Raw genomic sequence first — 22620 nt, forward strand, 5'->3', positions numbered from 1 at the left:
TTACATCAAATTATATATATTTTATTCCATATCTTGTATCTATTAATTTTCTTTTTCTTTTCCTCTTCTAGCTCTCTGATACTTTCCAGCCGGCCCCTCCCTTAAGGCATTATTGAGGCTCCTGCTTGGGCCCTACTCTGCTTTTTTCCCCTGGAGTTTTAGACTAGCGAGGTTTTCATTTGGGGCCCACTCAGTCTCTTTTCCACATGTCCCTCCCCCGCCCCAGTTTCAGCTGACATTTTGACTTCTATTGGTAGTCCCACTCTGAATTCCCCTCCTGGCACCCACTCATTCTCACCTTTACCTCTGCTCCCTGTCCATTGGCCATTTCACACAGAGTTGTTGAGATCTGGAATGCACCTACCTGACAGAGTGGTGGAAGCAGATTCCATAGGAACTTTCAAAAGGCAATTGGACATGTATTTGAAATTTGAAGAGGAGTAATTTGCAGGGTTATGGGGAGAAAGCTTGGGTGTAGGACTAAATTGGACTGCTCTTTCAAAGCGCTGACAAAGGCATGACGGACCGATGGCCTCCTCCTGTGCTATAAGATTCTATGATTCCTCCGCTTTACAGCCTATTGATTTCCACCAGTGAGCCCCACCTCCACTTGTCCTTGGCCTGTTCTAGGTCCATTCTCTGTGCTGCTGGTCACCTGTTAAAGTTAAAGATTTGTTGTAGGTATCTCCTTCGGATGAGGAGAGGGAACACAAGAAGAAGATATAAAAATTAGAATGCAGTTTTATGTTATGTTGATGGGTATGCACAGATAAGTTGAAAGCGGCTGATTTGTCTAATTCCCCAGAATCAAACAGTTTGTAAAATTGGAAGTCAGAACCTGGAGGACTTCAAGAGTCCGTGCAAAATTAGTTGAAACTCTGGCCTGCGGAAATCTGATTTTCACATATTGAAAAATAAAGAGTGGGTTCCATCATCTGTCCATGAGATTTCAGCTGTAGACTGCTGCATACAAGCTAAAAACAGTTTTGGAAATGCTTTTGAATACTGGGTACGTGTCAGCCATATTCGAAGCTCACTGCAATATTGCTTTTTGTTTGTTTCTTTAAACTTTTTTGAACAAAGTTCTCTTACTTATATTGAGCCCTCTCTCCCTCTCCTTGGAGTCAGAGGGTTGTGGGTTCAAGCCTCAGAATAGACTTGAGCTCATAATCTAGGCTGTTATTTAAGTGCAGCGCCAAAGGCGTGCTGCATTGGTCGAGGTATCATATTTTGAGTGAGACATTAAACTGTTCAGGTGAACATAAAAGATCTCATAACACTTTTCAAAGAAGAGCAGGGAATTTTCCTGGTGTAATGGCCAAGATTCCTTTCTAAACCAACACTACCAAAAATGGATTAATAGGTCATTCTTCTCATTTGCTAATTGTGGGACCTTGCTATTTGCAAATTGGCTGCTATGTTTGCTCACGTAACGACAGTGATCACACTTCAAAAGTAGTTCATTAGCTTGGGCATGTTTCAATAATTTAATAAAGTACTCTACAAATGCAAATTCTATTTCCTTTCTTGCAACAGCTAGCAACTCAGTACAATCTGAGTGTGAAGTTATGGTTTTTTTTGTGAAAAGGAGGCATAATGCTGAAGTATTGCAGTTCTTGAGGGTTAAAACTGATTTTAAAAAAAATTTTTGGTTCCTCCCCCTCCAAAGAAAAGTGTTCCACGCAAGTGTTTTCAGTAATTCAGTAGGGTTGGTGGCTATTTTGCTTCTTTTTCAAGGGTGGTATGTCTTGATTGTTAGTATAGTGCTTTATTTGAGAAAAATGAGATGTGTTTTTAGACTGGATGAGTCTGATGGTGCTTTGTGTATTCTTCAATGTTTTGTTAACTGTAGCTGTGACCCACATTTTGATGTTCACAAGCAGGAACTGTTTTTAAAGGTGTTGACAAGAATGATTATTATTTCTTCAGCGCATGTATTCCAAGACTAATTTTAAACACATCAATTCTATTGTTGGGCATGAGCTGAATGATTCTGTTACAGCAGTGATGTGAAAGCAGATCATGGTGTGTGCCATTTGTTGTCTCTGAACAATAGTTCAGCAATTTTCTTTTATCTGCCCAGTAAATTGTGTGTTGAACTGGTGTCAAAGCTGCCCTAGCAGATCACTATTTATCTCAATATGTAGGGAAATATTCTTGGAAAATACTGTGCACAATTTGTTTTTAGTCTGCCAGTTGAAGTCCAAAATATACTGACTCAATAAGAAACTGTTATAACACATTCAAGGTGACATGGAAATGCTGTAAAAACACTGCAGTATTATTCTGCCTACAAACAAAAATTATGTTTAAATTACATTAAAGGCACTGTATAAATGCAAGTTGTTTTATTTTTAGCAGAATTAAAACATTTCTATTGGGTCCTTGCTGCATTTCCATTGCCCTTCTCATTCTGAGTAATTATAATGCTATTACAGGGAATAAGTTATCTGAGAGCGGAATGTAAATATAGAATAATTAAGTAACTGTGACGGAATGTAAGCCATACTGACTGGGAGACATGCAGAGAGGAAGTGTGTGAAAGACATACCAGAAGAGGCAGAGGGAAGGAGAGATGTGCAGAAACAAAAAAGTGAGAAACAGTTGCAAACAAATCGATACAAAGAGCTAGCAGAGAAAATATATGAGTAAGAGAAAAAGAAAAGACCGAAGCAGAAAGAATTAGAGAATGGTAGAGTAGTGAAGAGATATATCAGAGATAAACCAAGGTTATTATTTTAAAGAAACCAGGAAAGTAAGACCAGAGGGCATAAATGGAAATGAGCGAAAAGTAACTTTCAAACCACGATCAGGAAGAAGACTTTCACCCAAAAACAAATAAACGTTTGGAATGGTCTGCTAGATAGAGCAGTAGAGGCAAAACTATAGGAATTGTTTAAGATATAATTGGTTGCTTTGGCGGGAAAGTTAGAATACTGGAGAAATAAGCTTCATTGGGCGTTCAATGTTAATTCTGGGAAATAGCTATTCTATGATAGTAAACATTGTGGGGTATACTCTCTATTTACTTCAATTTCTTTTTTGTTGATGGGAATGGTGAACAGGAATATGGCATTTCTCTTGTTGTATCTGTTCCAGGATGTCAGATAATATATTTTTTGTTTTGTCCTTCCTTATTCTTCCTTCCTCACTTAATGGCATTGACCTTTGCTGTGGTATGGCTCCGAGGCATCAGCAGCCCCCAAGAACCTTGCAGAAGTGTTCATTCTTCCTGTGTGACCCAGACAGTGAGTGTTAGCAGGCTGTTAGACTTTGGATAGGATCATGGCACCTTGCTGGTGCTCCTGCAAGAATACTATGATTCTGCTTATTTCACTCTCTCTCATTCTACTGCTGTGGTTAGATGTCTACTTTAGCTGCTTTCTGTATTCGTTAATGGTATACCTGACGATGTCTTTACCCACTAGGCACAGAGGCGTGTTATCAAGACCACAGACTCCATTTCTGTGGAGAAGTGGACAGAATTGCAGAATGCAATTCATAATCTGGAATTTTGAATTGGGCACTTAAATCACGGAAGTTCTTTCTGCTGTTCCCACAACACCTTTTTCTTATTAACTGAGAAGCTTCCATTAAAGATGTGAGCAATATTTGACACTACTGCTCCTAGCTCTACTCTGCTGCTTGTGCAAGCAAGTTCTTTGTTTATTGTGCTGATTCTGGTCTGTTACTGATAGACTTGCAATAAATATACCAAAAATAACAACAGAAAACGCTGGAAAAACTCAGCAGGCCAGACAGCATCCGTGGAGAGAGAAACAGAGTTAACGTTTCAGATCGAAGACCTTTCCTCAGAACTCACTGTTCTGACGAAAGGTCTTCGACCTGAAACGTTAACTCTGTTTCTCTCTCCACGGATGCTGCCTGGCCTGCTGAGTTTTTCTAGCATTTTCTGTTGTTATTTCAGATTTCCAGCATCCGCAGTATTTTGCTAATAAATATACAGGAAACTTTCGATTTAACGGCACCTAAACAACCAGAAATCTCGGTTAACCGGCAAAATTCAGGAGTAGGTTCAGGTAACTTTTATTACTTGCCTTCCTCCATTTGTTGCTGTGCAAGGGTGTGGCTGCAGCTGTTGCTAAGCTACAGAGACGCTTGCAACTTGTGGCCATTGTTCTGAAGGGTTTGTTGCTTTATATGGAGCTCTCAGCTCCGTATCTTTTACTGTAGCTTTCGGTTATCTGGAATTTTTGATGAACCGGCACCACGTCGGTCCCGTCCGTGCCGGATAAAAAAAAGTTTCCTGTACCAAAGTTAGTTGCTACCTCTGTTCCTCCCTTTCTGCTTTTCTGCTACCAATTCTTCCCTGCTCTGCCCTCTGCATCCTTTTCACCTCTCAGGCCCTGGCTTCTGAGTCAAAATTCTGTACCAGGCTCCCAATACCAAAAGAAAGGTAGAGAGTACAAAAGCAATTTTACAACCCTGTACTGCCCCAACCCTAGCTTCTGATGGAGAGACATGGTTGGGGGTCTGCTTTCATCCACCAACCATACCACTGCCTGCTGAGTCTAGCCCACTTTATTATTTCAGGTCAATCAGACAGGGATTTACATAAAACATACAAAAATAGCTACATTTCTAGTCCTATTGAATTACTCATTATAGTTTGCTGTTCATTGTAAAGTCAAGTAAGTTTTATCCACAAATAAAATAATGTGCAAAAACTGGATTCTTACAAGCAGCCTACTAACATGCTTCATTTACTTTTTACAAACGGCCACTTATTGTGTGAATATATCCAGACAGCTCAGGGTCCAGTTGGATTAATGTGGTTGAACAGTGCCCTCTTTCACATTTTGCACATTTAAAATCCATCATCTACTTTCAACCAGCCCATGCCCTACTTCTCTGTTCCATTGCTGTGTTCCCTCCCTCCGAGTCTCCAACCTCATTACCTCCCTGACTGAGCCTCCCACTCCTTTCCAGCTTACAGCTAGGCCCATTGTTCCTTCAAGAGCGATGGGCCAGGAGTGGTGGAAATCACTGTTTGCTATTACAGTAAATTTCTTACTTAATACAGGAGTCTCATGATCTTACTGCTGTTGCATGATTTTGATATCAATTTCCATGTTCTTTGTTCTGCTGCTGTGGTTAACTGTTGCTGCTTGTGGTGGTTGGCTGGATTGCTGCTTAGTGACAGATGGCTGGCTTGCTAACTTTCTGTGACTGACTGCTAGACTTCTCTCTTCTGCTGTTCTCATCTCCTTCCCTGCTATCGCCTCTCCTTTCCTCTGGTACTGTTACTACATTTTAGCCAATATTATTATTTTGAAAATATATGTATTTTGTACTTGTGTGTTACTGTGGTCTTAAATGTTTGGCAGTGTTTTGAGGGATGTTGCAATACCAAATAAACTCTGCAAGGGCTTCTAGGACTAGCTAAAAAGCTGCACAATTTTAAACTGTAACACTAATATTCAGAGTAACAGTAAGACCTGCAATATGATCCCTAAAAAGTCAAAACCCCATTTTATAGCAAAGTGACTTATTCATTCATTAAACATTGTCCTGCTCATTGTGTAGCTGATGGACCAACCACAGTGCTTGTGAGCCTCTGTTGCAGCAATTCACAGATTTTTTTTCAGCCAGCCAGGTGTCTAACACATGTGGTACCCTATCCCTACATTTAAGAGTCTTCAAAGAGCAATTCACACACAAGAACAAGTCTCTGTTTGCTTGATAGACAATGCATCTGCTTGTCTCTCCTCAACCTAAGGGACAAAATAAACTTTCATTTGGAAATGCATGGGTTAATCAAGAAAAGCCATCATGGATTTGTTAAAGGCAAATTTTGTCTGACTAACTCGATTGACTACTTTGATGAGGTGACAGAAAAGGTTGATCAGGTTAGTGCAGTGGATGTTGTATATATGGACTTTCAGAAGGAATTCGACAAAGTGCCAGATAGAAGGCTTATTAAGAAGCTGGAAACCCATAGAATTAAGCGGAAAGTGGTGGTACGGGCACAAAATTGGCTTTGTGATAGGAAGCAAAGGGTGGTGGTGGATGGATGTTTTTCAGACTGGGAGATGGTTTGCAGTGGTGTTCCCCAAGGGTCAGTTTTGGGTTCATTAAACTTTGCAGTCTTTATAAGTGACCTAGACTCGGGTGTAGCGAGCAGCATTATAAAGTTTGCAGATAATACCAAATTTGACAAAGTAGTAGATAGTGATGAAGATATTATAGGCTTCAGGATGACATAGACGGCATGGTGAAATGGGAAGAAGCATGGCAGATGGAGTTCAATGTAGAGAATAGTAAAGTGATGCACTTTGGGAGGACTAATACGGAAAGACAATGGCCTAGAAATTCAGTTGCTTGCGCCAGCCGGTAGCGCCTTAGGAGGAGGAGATGTTGGGCGCTAGGCGGCTAGCGGCCGGGCGCAGCGCGATCTGCGCCTCTCCCCAACTTCACTAGAGATTTAGCGTCGGCGCAAAGTCTTTGCGCGCGCTCAGCTGCGCGCGCAGATCCTGACGTCATTTCATCGTGCAACGCCCTTTGTGCGCCCCAAACCGGAACTTCAGTGGCGCCGCCCTTCTTTGCGCCTGACGCCCCCAGCGACTGGTAGAGGGGAACGGTTCCCAGTCGCTGCGGGGGGCGCTATTTAAGGGGGACTCCTCCTGCATTATAAGTGACAGCCATTTTGTGCCAATCCTTCTGTGTGAGAGCCAAAGGCAGAGAGCTTTCTGCTTTGACTCAGCGCTCGCACAGGTACTTCTGGCTTCAGGCCAGAGCTTTGCACTTGGATTTCACTTTCAGTGCCATAGCCTTGAGTCGCCACATATACTGTAATGGGGGCTACAATGGGTGGAAACGTTGGCTTTCTGCATTGCATTCAAAGGGATCAGAGACGCCGTGAGAGAGTGCCAGTCATGGCCAGACGGAGAAGGGCCAACAGGTGTCGGCACAGGAGGCCTTACCCACCCAGGGTATACCGCCAGCAGTTCTCATATCTGAACATGTCTGAGGAGCAGTGTGTTCGGAGGCTGCGATTCAGAAGGGAGGTGGTCACTGAGATCTGCCACCTGCTTCGCAGAGATCTGCAGCCACATCTGAGGAGCAGGACGTCTCTGTCGGTGGCAGTGAAGGTGACGGTGGCTCTCAACTTCTATGCCACCGGCTCCTTCCAATCCGCTACTGGGGACATTGCCAACATCTCCCAGTTCGCGACACATTGCTGCATCCGACAGGTGAACAATGCCCTTTTCAGAAGGAGACGTCAGTACATCTCCTTCCCCATGACCCTGGACAAGCAGCAAGAGCGTACAATGGGATTTGGAAGAATAGCGGGCTTCACCATGGTCCAGGGCGTAGAACTGATGAACCAGCATTGGTCAGGCCTTGCTTCAGGGCTGCAGTGCGCAGGGCATGGCAGCCAGACAAGTCCACCCTCCCCCTTTAAGAGCTGACCGGCGCCAGAGTGTCTGCCGTCAATCAGCAACTCGCCGCACCTGCGCTGCGCCCACCCTCGCGGGTATCGCCCCGGACCGCCGGCTTAGCGCCTAATGATAGTCGTGCATCGCCTGTTTTAGCGCAGCAGCAACCTCTTGGGGCGATGCGACTGAATATCGGCGAAGTTGGCGCGAACTTGCGCCGGGCGCAAACTTTAGCGGCCGCCCGACTGTAGCGCCCTGAACGTGGCTATACTGAATTTCTAGGCCAATATACTATAAATGGCACGATTTTGAAAAGTGTAGATGAGCAGAGGGATCTTGGTGTCCATATACACACACATCCTTAAAGGTAGCAGGGCAAGTTGATAAGGTGGTTAAAAAGCATCTGGGTTACTTGGTTTTATAAATAGAGGCATAGAATATAAAAGCAGAGAGATCAAGCTAGAGCTTTATAAATCACTGGTTAGGCCTCAGCTGGAGTATTGTGGACAATTCTGGGCACCACACTTCAGGAAAGATGTAAAGGCCTTGGAATGGGTACAGAGGAGGTTTATCAGGATGTTAGCAAGGATGGGGGACTTCAGTTATGAGGAGAGGTTTGAAAAGTTAGGACTGTTCTCCTTGGTACAGTGAAGGTTAAGAGGTGACCTAATAGAGGTTTTCATGATGATGAGCGGTTTTGATAAAGTAGAGAGAGAAAAACTATTCCCTCTGGTGAGTGGTTCAAAATCTAGAGGTCATAGATTCAAAATCATTGGCAAAAGAGCTAGAGGTGAGATGAGGAGAAATGTTTTCACTTGGAGAGTTGTCGGGATCTGGAACGCTCAACCTGAGAAGGTGGTTGGAAACTGATTCCAGAAATAATTTTAAAAGGGAGTTGGACAGATATTTGAGGGTGAGGAGCTTACAGGGTTACAGACAAAAAGCGGGGATGTGGGACTAAGCACGACTGCTCTTACAAAGAGCCAGCACAGACAGGACGGGCCGAATGGCCTCCTTCTGTGCTGTAAGATTCTATGATTCCACTTAAAGTAGGTACCAAACCCTGGATCTGTACATTCTATTACATAGCATCCAGGTACCATCTCCCAAAAGCTGTTGTCCCAGGCCTGAGTTTCCTCATCAGCTGTATAATGGACATCTGCCTTTAGCATGATAGAAGGACTTTACAAGTCCAAATCCAATGTCATTTAATGGTCTCACTCACCACTAATTGCTTAATCTGTGGGAGGTTTTGACAAGAGACCACATCCATTGTGTGGTGGACAACCCCTCTCGGGTACTTGTTGACAAACGAATGGAGTTCTCTATCCTTGCAACTGTTTCCTCTTTTCACCACAAATCCACTCCTGGATCTCGGACGTGAGCTAGAGGAAGCCCTTCTGTTGCATGTCTAGGAGTTCTGAACCACAAAGGAGAACTATTTGGACACATCCTGTATGCTATGCCGTAAGCTTAACTTGCATTGAGACTTTGATGTTGTTGAAGAAATGCCTTGCCCCTTCCCAGCATGGTCCTGAAGGCCTGTGTGTAAACTGAATTTGGCATCCACCAGGTACCGATTTGACTCAACAATTGGGACAGATACACCTAGTATCTTCCAATCCATGCTTTTGAGACCCCTTCATCAGCTGTCCATTGCCATAACACTATTTAACACATTGTTCAAAATGATGTGTAGACTGCACTAGGTTCCCAGGTACGTCTGCCAACAGCAATATTATTCCCAAAAAGTAGCAGCACAATTCTTTCAGAAATGCCCAGATCAGACACTCAAGCCAATGTCTAGTCCAGTCTCACATTTCCCATCTCAGCCACTGTTTTCACACTTGATCTCATACCGTATATCAAGCTTGATGTATTATGGTGGAGTTTTAGCGTGGCCTGACGTACTTTCATAATCGTATGTGCAACGTACTTCTATGTGAAGCTACAAGCCTTCTGCAGAAGTGACAGCACTTTCCCAGTGGTTAGTGACTCTAATCTGCCCTTCTACTTCTACCCTAGCTCCTGCTGCTCTTTATTACCAGCAAAGTCCCAATCCTAATTATATTAGGTAATTTTTTTCATATTCTTTATTGAAGAACATTGTTCAGGAAAGAATGAAGGAAAAAAAGTGGAGGGAAAGAGTTAGAAACAAAATACAATTGTGTGCGTTAGTCTGGAGGAAAAATAGTTAAGAGCAAAAACAAAAAAAAAAGTTAAGATAAGCATGAGGGGATTGAAAGAGCAACTGAAGGAAATGTTCAATCACAAACAACTTGTTTTGGCATTTGGCTACTCCATTAGACAAGACCAACCAAGGCTGCAATGCCCACCATTGTGCTTCACTGAAATCCTAGTGCAGCCCCAGAGTCAGTCACTGTTTGGGATTGTGACCCTTGACTAAAAGTTAGTGAAGCCCGTCGCACTAGGTCATCGGGAGAGCTGTCAGATACTTAATGCATTACTTAATATGATGCGACAGGAGCCAAATTAAGGTAGAGTTTATCATACCTTCAAAAACTATTGTAACTCCATTTGAAAAATTACTCTAGTTGGAACAAGTTTTTTTCCCCTAAAGTGTTTGTTGCTTGCACGTATATCCTGTTACTTCTGTGAAAGTTTTAGTTTACGTTACACAAGATAAAGTGCTGTGCTCCCTACTAGCCTCAAGTAGTCTACCAGAGCGTGATTTCCTGTGAAATAGGATTCATTTTCATTTTGAGCTCCAGCATAATAGAGGTGTGGTGGATTGGTTGTTATTGCAGATGGGTCAGAAAAGATGTTAGCAATTTAAGCAGCTGCTGTTTTTAAAGCAAAAGGTGTAGGTAGGTGCAAAATAAGCAGATTCACAGTTCTACTCCATTTCATATGGAGTAGGATGCTGAGTGAATCTGATGTCCATGTTCCTGCCAGCTTATAGCAGCGAGCCACCTTCGAGGCAGTCCCAGGATGAGGGATTCTGCTATTAATTGCATTACAGAATTGGTGGGGTGTTGCATTATCTTTCTCCAATTGTAAATTTACATCTCCGTTTAGACTTGAGTGCAATAAAGTTATTGGAAGAGGTTGTTAAGACTTTGTTATGATCGAAGTACTGACCTTGGAGGGACCAGTCTCTTTGGGATTAGAATAATGACTTGCAGAGGGGAAAAAAAGATATTGGCTAAGGGAAGCAGGTTTCGGACCAAAACAGAGCTGCAAAACTGAATTTTCCACATCGGACCTCCAAGGCTTAGTTAAACACTTGGTTTAGACTAGTAATAGTTCAACCTGCATGCCATATGTATGATGAGCGGTACAGGGTCAAGTTTCAACAAGACTACTTGGTCACATCCACATATCATTCAGCTAGCTGTCACAGCTGGACACCTAGGGTATGGATGCTAAAGTTGAAGATACGTTAACACTGAAAAGGATGTGAATGCACGGAGAGAATGTTCATATATTGCCGTGTCAGGTTCTTCACTCTTTTTTGTTTTCATTGCCAAATTTAAAGAAAGGATTAGAAGTATTCATGATTGAGGCCTTTGATTAAAATATGCTTTTGAAGATGGTGCATGAATGAGATAATAATTCAGTATGGGAGAGCTTTATTTCCTTGAGAAACTGCCATATCAGCATAAAGCTTTACAAGGGATTTTTATCTTTTTCTTCTTTGTATTGAGTACAGCACTAAGAGGTAAAGAGTTCAATTTACTTCTGATAAATTCAACAATTGCTTGAGAATGCAGAATAACCCATAATTAGGGCAGTTTGAGCTAATTTTGAAATGTAATTGACTACTGATTTCTATTTGCAATTGAAGAAAAATGTTTTGACAATGTATCTAATAATCTGGGTGGAAGATCTCCGGTTGGGAGTAAACAGTGCCTCAGACTACATACTTAAAGGACAATAAGAAGGACTATTTATAATCCTTCATCAGGCATACCATACTGCAACTGAGCGCCTTGTGTGAAATGCTAAATTGGGAGGGGATAGAAAGCACCCTATTCTTTTTAATCAGTTCCCCTGCCCCTGACCCCCCCCCCCACCCCCACCAATCACTGGTATCTCAATCTCCAAATGGAGGTGCCACCTGGCCAGTTAATAGATAAGTTGCTGTACATTGTCTTGTACATTGCAGACAGTGTGTTAAAGTGACATGCGGCAATGCCCTCAGGAGCGACATGGATTGGATTGCTTTAATAAATGCTCGGGGAAGAATGATGTACTTGCTTTGCACAGAGCGTATCAATTGAAGAATATTTTGTCCAGTTACATTTCCCCGAGCAACAGAAAGTGACATAAGTAATATGAATTATATTGGGTAAGCAATATAACCCTACATTACAACAGTGACTCCATTTCAAAATTACTTCATTGGCTGTAAAGTGCTTTGGGATGTCCGGTGGTCATGAAAGGCTCTATATAAATGCAAGACTTTTCTTTGTTTCTTTTTATGGTATGGAGGCAATTCTTTTTGATTTCAGATAGGGAGCGGCACCGATTCTCTCCCCAGCTTTGATATAATATGTGTGCTAGCCATTTAAATCTTGTTGATATTTATTATTTGTAATCTATGGTTTGTATTAAGAAGAAATAATCAATGTAAAAACGATGCTATAAATGGGATTGCACATGCACAGTTATCCTGTTGTGCTACAGCTTAATGAAGGACAAAATGCCTATTGGTATATTTGCATCGAATTTTCTGCCAACATTTTCCCCAAATTCAGTGGTTCAAGGAATGATAACAGACCTTTTTAATTACACAATATGGCTAATCAGTTTGTTTCAAAAGTGAAGTGCTGCTTCCACTTGCCACAAAGCCTTCATAATTCAGTGCTTCCTGCAAGCCTTCTGTTTGCCAGTTTTCCAGTTCACAAACTATGCTCTTCTTGGAAGTGGGAGTAGCCATTCACGATAAGAATCCATCTGGAAGAAAATATGATGTTTACAAAATGCTGTACATCAGAGAACAAAAGGATAAGTAATTTATATTTCAAATACTTTTTTACCTTTTTTTTTAACTGGCATCATTTTCAACCGATTAATTTATTTGCGAAATGGTGTGCGAATGTCCAGGTGGTTGTGTACAGGGCCTTGTATGTCATGGAGGGCAAGACAAAGCAAAACAATGCAGACATGCTTGCAGGAAGCCGAATTTGCATTACTGTGAATTAATCGGGACTTGGAAGAAATTTGCTTTTATCAGCAAAGAAAATAGAATGTTAACACTGCATAGCCATAACAATAGAATGCAAGTCAGAGGAAATCAAAATCAAACTGGATAGTGCTCGGGTCTGACGACATCTTGAGAACTCTGCCCAGTTCTCGTCACCAAGAAACAAGGGCGACGTTCAAGTGCTAGAGGAAGTGCACAGAAGAGCCACAAAGCTGATTCCTAGTGTGAGGGGTCTGAGTTACGAGGAAAAGTTGAAGAGAGTTGGGCATTTCATCCTGGAAAGGAAGCATTTGACAGGTGATCTTCTTATAGAGGTATATGACATGGAAAAGATTCATCTGGAATATTACTTTAAATTAAACTATGGGAGTAGGACAAGAGGGCAACAGGTTTAAAGTAGTGATTTGCCAGAATAGTAAGATATTATGGGTTGGATTTTATCACCCAAAAACGGGTGGGTTGAGCTCGGGTCAGAGGTTAAAATAAATTTTAAATCTCAAACCTGACCCCAACCCGCCCACTTTTAGGTTTAACGGAGGCAGGACAAGGGGCGGGCAGCCAACCAGCTCCATAATTTAAATATTGTAATGAGGCTGGCAGCCTCTGATTTAACCTGCTTTATAGGCTTAACTGTGACCAGGCATTGGGAAACCCGGCAGCTGAAGGAAGGCGAGGCCAGCTTTTGGGGAGAAGGTAAGTAATGTCACAGCACTGCTTGTGGGTCAGGAAGAGGAGTGCTTCCCCCCCCCCCCCCCCCCAACTCCCCAAGCTTGCTTCCCCGCACCCCCGGATCAGTGATCACCCCCAAGAGTCATGGATCGGACCAACCTGGCCCTCTGTCCTGCTCCGAAGTGCTCTCTGCCTGACTGGAAGCCAAGCCCGTCAATCAGGCTGATTGTTGACGGGGAACCAGACAAGGACAAAAGACATGCTCGGACTCGGGGATTTCCCCTCCGAAACTTCGCCCCCTCCCCACCAATGTTCCCTCTTTTTTTGGCTCACGCGGCCCCTTTAACGGGCTGCACGGGACATTCAAAATTCTGCTGCTTTTCTATTTAAAAGCTGGCTCACCGGCTGTGCAGGACCTCAAGAGCGCCGCGCAGTGTAAAGGGAACGTTGCCCCCCACCTACGTAACTCGCCTTGTTGATATCCAGGCCTATATTGCTCATCATAGTATAAATAAGAATTTTAATTCATGGATTTGTTCACAATCAAGTTATAATCTTAAAAACCCTTACTATCCTTCTCCTGAACTTAACTGTGACCCTTATGATGTAGATTGGTTAATTTTTTTTTACAGAAGCATTGGTGAAAACACCTTCCTGTGTGGCCTGTGCACTCAAAAGATTATGCCTATACTGTAAAGGCAGAATTAACCTAAGCAAACTAAATCTGCTGCAGATCAACTGTGCCCTTCCTGTTATGGATGGTACAAGAAGTGTTCCGTGAAACAGATTCTGTTTTAGGATGTGAGTTTACATTGCTTCATTCATAAAAAGACTAAAATAATCAATAGTTTGGATATTTCTGAATGGCAATTGTTACTCCATTATGGAAATGTTTGATTCAACAATAAAAAAATTAAACTAGATGGTCATTGTGTTGCAGTTATCCGATTCAGTTAACCTTTCAAACCTTTGGCAGTGTTGTAATTTAGTTGGAAATTTAATAAATGAGGTAACATTATCCTTTTCCAGCACATCTGTTTTGTAGAAGGCTATTTGAGCAAGGCCACACACAAAGTAGTCTCTAAGGGCCAGTACGATGGTGTTAGAATACTGTTATTATGTGGGTTGATTGGTTTGGTTGGATTATCCCTAAATAAGCCCTGAAAGATGATATATTCCTGTTATATTCACAGAAGTTTCCAGCACAGTCTGATGTTTTGTAACAAAAAAAATGCTTAATGTGGCAGTTAGAGAGCACACTAGCATTATGATTATATAGCAAATATAACTGGAAGTATTAGTCAATACTATGCTCTTTGAATAGGTAATGCAAGGTGATGGAGCAGAATGACTGATGCACAATCTGTACAAGGTACTGTTTCGTTAAAGAAAGGAAACAAATGGAGACCAATAGCTTGTGAATGACTGGCAACTCCTTGTCCTATTTGTGCAGCAGCTGATTCATTTTCACCCTTTCTTTCCACAATAGTGATTGCAGGATCATAGATTTTAAGGCATAGTCTAGCTTCTCTCTAAGAATTAAATCAAACAATTACTCTTTAGTTTACATCATATTTTTAAAAAAAAATGTTTTTTCTTTAAATATTGGAAAGATATGAAGTATTTTGCAGAATCACATTAAAAGTAGCAACTAAATTTCAAAAATGAATTTTATGACAAAGCTTTATGTAAATGATGGACTTTAGAAACCTCATAATAAAATTGAACATGCTTTGTTTTAAAATACTGATTTTTATAAGCTCACGAAAAGGTATGCTGGCTCTTTAAATATTACCTGTTTTATTTTAGATTATATACAAATACATTCCTAATGCTATTGATAATTGGTAAGCTGTGAGGAGGACACAAAAAACCTGCAAAGGGATATAGACAGGTTAAGTGATTGGGCAATAAGGTGGCAGATGGAGTATAATGTGGGGAAATTTGAAGTTATTCACTTTGGTAGAAAGAATAGAAAAACAGAATCTTTTTTTAAATGGTGAGAAACTATTAAATGTTGGTGTTCAGCAAGATTGAGGTGTCCTCGTACAGGAAACATGCAGGTACAGCAAGCAATTAGGAAGGCAAATTGTATGTTGGCCTTTATTGCAAGGGTGTTGGAGTACAAGAGTAAGGAAGTCTTACTATAATTAATTGTACAGGGCTTTGGTGAGACCACACCTGGAGTACTGCGCACAGTTTTGGTCTCCTTATCTGAGGAAGGACATACTTGCCTCAGAAGCGGCGCAACGAAGGTTCGCTAGATTGGGTCGGCCATTGAAGACTGAGCTGAGGAGGAATTTCTTCACTCAGAGGGCTGTGAATCTTTGGAATTCGCTACCCCAAAGGGCTGTGGATGCTGAGTCATTGAGTATATTCAAGGCTGAGATTTTTGGACTCCAGGGGAATCAAGGGATATGGGGATCGGGCAGGAAAGTGGAGTTGAGATCGAAGATCAGCCATGATCTTATTGAATGGCGGAGCAGACTCGAAGGGTCGTATGGCCTAATCCTGCTCCTAATTCTTATGTTTACATTATTGGTACAATTTATAGAATTTAATATGCTATGGCATAAGCCTTGTAAGACAGTCTACCAAAGAATGTCATTGGTAATATGATTCAGCAACCTCATATACTTCGGTGACAGAAGCAGAGCTCTGTTGCTTCAAACCATAAAATCTTTACCATATCTTTTGAGGTATTTTTTTTGGCTAGGCCGCTATTGCAAATTTAAGTTGGATTGCTGTAGAATTCTGAAAAGATTTCTATTGTTTTTGTGTATGAAGGAAGTGCGTAAATACACAAACACTGTCTGGAGAATAACTGCTAGCTTCAAAAGGAGACAGTCTTCCTCCTATTATCATTACCTGCAGATAGAACCTAATCAGGTCATCAGGTTCTGATGACTGGTTGTACACCTGAAAATTAACTTGTCTGTTCCCTCCGCAGATGTGGACTGACCGGCTTAGTATTTACTGGTTTTCCTTCTAACCAAATCAAGTTTGATCAATGCTTTGGAGTTGCCAGGGTAAAAATAGATTTTAAAACTGGTTGTATGTGATTTCTACACTATTTAACGGGGTGTCATGCCTGATAGAAATTCTGGAAGGTTTTATTTCAAGTCTGACCTAACGAGCAATTCTCCAGACAACTATAGGGTTGCTATTCATATCCCATTCATTTGAGTGATAAAAATAATGAATATTATAATTAGCAGGTTGGTTAGAAAGAATTGGGGGGGCGCGTTTCTTCAAAGGTATGGGCTGTGTGCAAAGCGTCCTGTTTGATCTAGTGTGTTGAACGCCTGCTTGGATGGTATAAGTATAGCTGGCTCTCCCTGACCTCGACTACAGTTTAGGTTTTGTGTGAAGGTAAGGACGTCACTGTACAAAGATTATACAAGGAACCTGCATGGCGGCTTCCTCTTAAGATACAGAGTCCATCATCAGAAAAGTCACTTGACTGTTCAAGGTGAAGTTCATCTTTGTTTTCCTTACAAGTTCAGCATGCTGCAGAGTCTCTCATACTTGATGATTAACTGGCGGCTGCCATCCTTGAACTCTGCAGCCTGCCATCATCATCCCAAGTTGTCATAATTTCTCTTTGTTTTCTCTCTCTCACTATTTCTTTACTCCAAGTAAGTCCCTTATAGGCTGAGAGGTGTGAAATTATTATGGGGAATAAGAAAATGGCAGACACTTTAAACAAATATTTTGTAACTGTCTTCACTGTAGAAGACACAAAAAGCATACCAAAAATAATGGGGAACCAAGAGGCTAATAAGAGTGAGGAACTTAAAGTAATTAATATAAGCAGAGAAAAAGTACTTGAGAAACTAATGGGACTGAAAGTCAACAAATCTCCTGGAGCTGATGGCCTACATCCTAGGGTTCAAAAAGGGGTGGCTGCAGAGATAGTGGATGCATTGATTGTGATCTTCCAAAATGTCGTAGATTCTAGAATGGTCCCAGCGGATTGAAAGGTAGCAAATGCAACCCCACTTTTCAAGAACGGAAGGAGAGAGAAAATAGGGAACTACAAACCAGGTAGCCTGACCTCAGTCGTTGGGGAAAATGCTGGAATCCATTATTGAGGAAGTGGTAACAGGGCATTTAGAAAATCATAATATGATTAGAGTCAACATGGTTTTGAAAGGTAAATCATGTTTAACAAATTTATTAGAGATTTTTGAGGATGTAACTAGCATGGTCGATAAAGGGGAACCAGTGGATGCAGTATATTTGGATTTCCAAAAGACATTCGATAAGGTGCCACATAAAAGGTTGCTATGCAAGATAAGTGCTAATGGGGTTGGGGGTAATATATTAGCCTGGATAGAGGCTTGGCTAACGGACAGAAAGCAGAGAGTAGGGATAAATGGGTCATTTCCCGGTTGGCAGGCTGTAACTAGTGAGGTGCCACAAGGATCAGTGCTTGGGCCTCAGATATTTACAATCTATATCAATGACTTAGATGAAGAAACTGAGTGAAATGTATCCAAGTTTGCTGACAATACAAAGCTAGGTGGGAAAGTATGCTGTGAGGAGGACACAAAGAACCTGCAAAGGGATATAGGCAGGTTAAGTGACTGGGCAATAAGTTGGCAGATGGAGTATAGAAACATAGAAGATAGGAGCAGGAGTAGGCCATTCGGCCCCTTGAGCCCGCTCCGCCATTTAATGAGATCATGGCTGATCATCCAAATTCAGTACCCTGTCCCTGCTTTCTCCCCATATCCCTTGATCCCTTTAGCCTCAAGAAATATATCCAACTCCTTCTTGAATACATTTAATCAATTGGCCTCAACTGCCCTGTGTGGCAGAGAATTCCACAGGTTCACCACTCTCTGGGTGAAGAAATTCCTCCTCATCTCAGTCCTAAATGGCTTAGCCCTTATCCTTAGACTGTGACCCCTGGTTCTGGACTCCACCGCCATCGGGAACATCCTTCCTGCATCTAGTCTGTCTAGTCCTGTTAGAATTTTATAAGTTTCAATGAGATCCCCTCTCATTCTTCTAAACTCTAGCGAATATAAACCTAATCGACCCAATCTCTCCGCATACGTCATTCCTGCCATCCCAGGTATCAGTCTGGTGAATCTTCACTGCACTCTCTCCATGGCAAGAACATCCTTCCTCAGATAAGGCGACTAAAACGGCACACAATACTCAAGACGTGGTCTCACCAAGGCCCTGTACAACTGCAGCAAGACATCCTTGCCCCTGTACTCGAATCCTCTCGCTATGAAGGCCAACATACCATTTGCCTTCTTAACCGCCTGGGGCACCTGCATGCTTACCTTCAGTGACTGGTGCACAAGGACGCCCAGCTCTCGTTGCACTTCCCCTTTTCCCAATCTATTGCCGTTCAGATAATAATCTGTCTTCCTGTATTTGCCACCAAAGTGGATAACCTCGCATTTATCCACATTATACTGCATTTGCCATGCATCTGCCCAATCACCCAACCTGTCCAAATCATACTGGAGTTTCTCTGCACCCTCCTCGCAGCACACACGCCCACCCAGCTTTGTGTCGTCTGCAAACTTGGAGATATTACATCTAGTTCCCTCGTCTAGATTATTTATATATATTGTGAATAGCTGGGGTCCCAGCACTGATCCCTGCCGTACCCCACTAGTAACTGCCTGCCACTTGGAAAAAGACCCGTTTATACCAACTCTTTGCTTCCTGTCTACCAACCAGTTCTCTATCCAAAACAGTACCTTACCCCCAATCCTATGTGCTTTAACTTTGTACGCTAATCTCTTATGCGGGACCTTATCGAAAGCCTTCTGAAAGTCCAAATACACCACATCCACTGGTTCTCCCTTATCTATTTTACCAGTTACATCCTCAAAAAATTCCAGTAGATTAGTCAAGCACGATTTACCTTTTGTAAATCCGTGTTGACTTTGCCCGATCCTGTCACTGTTTTCCAAGTGCTCTGCTAGTACATCTTTTATAATGGACTCTAGCATTTTCCCCACTACCGATGTCAGGCTTACTGGTCTATAATTCCCCGTTTTCTCTCTACCACCCTTTTAAATAGTGGGGTTACATTAGCTATCCTCCAATCCATGGGAACTGTTCCAGAGTCTATCGAATTTTGGAAGATGACCAGCAATGCATCTACTATTTCTAGGGCCACTTCCTTAAGTACCCTAGGATGTAGATTAATCAGGCCCTGGGGATTTATCGGCCTTCAATCCCGTCAATTTCCCTAACACCATTTCCCTACAAATACTGATTTCATTCAATTCCTCCCTCTCATTAGACCCCATGTTCCCTGACATCTCTGGGAGGTTATTTGTGTCCTCCTTTGTGAAGACAGAACCAAAGTATGTATTTAATTGGTCTGCCATTTCTTTGTTCCCCATTATAAATTCCCCTGATTCTGACTGCAAGGGACCTACGCTTGACCTCACCAATCTTTTTCTCTTCACATATCTATAGAAGCTTTTACAGTCAGTTTTTATGTTCCCTGCAAGCTTATTCTCATAATCTTTTTTCCCCCTCTTAATTAATCCCTTTGTCCTCCTTTGCTGAATCCTAAACTGCTCCCAATCCTCAGGTTTGCTGCTTTTTCTGGCCAAATTATATGTACTCTTCTTGGATCTTATGCTATCCCTAATTTCCCTTGTTAGCCACGGTTGAGTCACCTTTTTTGTTTTATTTTTATGCCAAACCGGGATGAACAAATTCTGTAGTTCATCCATGCAACCTTTAAATGTTTGCCATTGCCGATCCACCATCAAGCCTTTCATAACGTTCCCCAATCCATCCTAGCCAACTCGTGCCTCATACCGTCGTAGTTTCCTTTATTTAAATTCAGCACCCTAGTCTCTGAGTCAACTACTTCACTCTCCATCTTAATGAAGAATTCGATCATATTATGATCGCTCCTCACCAAGGGGCCTCGCACAACAAGATTGCTAATTAATCCTTTCTCATTACATAATACCCAGTCTAAGATGGCCTGATCTCTAGTTGGTCCCTTGACATATTGTTCCAGGAAACCATCCCATATACACAGTATTGTTACTAATTTGGTTAACCCAATCTATATGTAGATTAAAGTCACCCATGATAACTGCTGTGCCCATATTGCACGCGTCTCTAATTTCCTGTTTAATGCCATCCCCAACCTCAGTATTACTGTTTGGGGGTCTGTATACAACTCCCACTAACGTTTTTGCCCCTTGTTTTTTTTTAGCTCTGCCCACACAGATTCCACATCATCAGAGCTAATATCCTTCCTTACTATTGTGTTAATCTCCTCTTTAACCAGCAATGCTACCCCACCTCCTCCTTTTCCTTTTTTCCTGTCCTTCCTGAATATTGAATACCCCTGGATGTTGAATTCCTAGTCTTGGTCACCCTGGAGCCCTGTCTCCGAAATCCCAATTATATCATAATTGTTTACATCTATTTGTGCAGCTAATTCATCCACCTTATTACGAATGCTATGTGGGGAAATGTGAGGTTATACTCTTTGGTAGGAAGAATAGAAAAAGAGAATATTTTTTAAATGGTTGTAAACTATTAAATCTCTCAATTCAGAGAGATTTAGGTGTCCTTGTACAGGAAACACAGAGCTGGCATGCAGATACAGGTAAGCAATTAGGAAGGCAATTGGCATTTTGGCCTTTATTGCAACGGGGTTGGAGTACAAGAGTAAGGAAGTCTTTCTACAATTGTACAGGGTTTTGGTGAGACCACACCTGGAGTACTATGCACAGTTTTGGTCTCCTTATCTGAGAAGGACGTATATGCCTTGGAGGCGGTGCAGTGAAGGTTCACTAGATTGATCACTGGGATGAGAGGGTTGTCCTGTGAAGAGGAATTGAGTAGATTGGAACTATACTCTCTGGAGTTTAGAAGAATCAGAGATGATCTCATTGAAACATATAAGAGTCTGAGGAGGATTGACAGGGTAGATGCCAAGAGGTTTTTTCCCCTGGCTGGAGAGTCTAGAACTAGGAGGCATAGTCTCAGGATAAGACCGAGATGAGGCAGAATTTCTTCTGACTCAGAGGGTTGCGAATCTTGGAATTCTCTACCTGAAAGGGCTGTGGATGCTGAGTCGTTGAGTATATTCAAGGCTGAGATAGATAGTTTTTTGGACTCGAGGGGAATCGAGGGATATGAGGATCCGATGGGAAAGTGGAGTTGAGGTCGAAGATCAGCTATGATCTTATTGCATGGCGGAGCAGGCTCGAAGGGTCATATGGCCTACTCCTGCTCCTAATTCTTATGTTAAGGAAGAGTTGCAGTTTATTAGAATTGGACGGTGTAAGAATTATACTCTGATATATTTTGAAATTCTTGGAGACTGATTCAATGTTTTTTTTTAATAAGGATCTCTGTTTTTCTATATACTTATCTTCCATGTACTCCTAATAATCATTCTTGTAAGTAAATTTAACTTGTAGTTTTAGCCTTGATAATGAGGTCTTAAAATGTGGTACTTTCCACTTATCTGAGCAGCCAGGAATACATTTTGGACAACCCATCGAACATGTGGTGTGGTGTCTCTCTGTGAAAAGGGTAATGGACAAACCTGTGGCATGCACTTCCAGTTCAGGGCTATAAAGAGTTGTAAATTTCAGACCTTAAGAGGAGGCGGGTCTACCTATGGGAACTGCAGTTCACCATAAGCATGAATAAAGTGGTGAGAGAGCCCAATCTGTAACAATTACTACAAATTGTTTTTCAAAGAAATCTAATCACGTTGTCAAAATTTATACAAATGTCTGCTGTAAAACATCTGAATAAGCCAACATGACAGCATTGTTTCAAGATTTTCAGTTAATTGATCTGGAGCTGTTTAAAAATGGACATGTACTTTTTTCTCTGTTTTTGTGACCTTCCTGTTAAGGAATTTTAACTAATGCGATCATCATTCAGCAGAAGTAGACTTGAACCTAATACAGGAAACTTTGGTTTATCCGGAGGTTGGATGTCCGGAAACCTCGATCTACCGGCAGAAATCAGGAGCCGTTTTGTTAGGTTTTTTTTCTTCTCGTGGCTTTGTTTTCAACAGTCGGGCTCTGGAAAGTCTCTCTGAAGCTGTTGCTAAGCTGCAGAGACGCTTCCAAGGTACGGGCCGACTGTTTACAAGCTGTTGCTAAGCAACAGTGTTTGTTGTCAGATACGGAGATGAAAACCTCCGTATGCTTCAACATTAACTTTGTATGTCCGGCAGTTTTGATAGATCGGCAACAGCTCTGTCCCGTCGGTGCTGGATATAACAAAGTTTCCTGTATGTTATCAGTAAAAGTTACAGTATCACTGGGAGGCAGCTATTACGATCTAGATTTATACTTGCTAAATCCTTGCTAGTTTTATTTGGTGAACTGGGCAGCACACAAGTAGTAA

At 41.8% G+C, this 22620-nt stretch overlaps 1 protein-coding gene across 5 annotated transcripts in view; it reads left to right on the forward strand.

Moving 5' to 3' along the window:
• Nucleotides 1-22620, forward strand: part of pphln1 (periphilin 1) — a 258281-nt gene that overhangs the window by 174034 nt on the left and 61627 nt on the right. Inside the window, exon 9 of one of the 5 annotated variants that reach the window (XM_086008695.1) lies at nt 72-155. The exons of the other annotated variants lie outside the window; for them this stretch is intronic. Coding sequence (XP_085864821.1) covers nt 72-116 — 45 coding nt within the window. The 3' untranslated portion in view covers nt 117-155. Of the gene's footprint in view, nt 1-71; nt 156-22620 lie in introns of those variants that run through there. 5 annotated transcript variants of the gene reach the window in all.

The sequence above is a fragment of the Somniosus microcephalus genome, chromosome 16 (assembly GCF_052327205.1).
Source record: "Somniosus microcephalus isolate GS21.2 chromosome 16, FLI_Smic_1.0, whole genome shotgun sequence".
Taxonomy (NCBI): domain Eukaryota; kingdom Metazoa; phylum Chordata; class Chondrichthyes; order Squaliformes; family Somniosidae; genus Somniosus; species Somniosus microcephalus.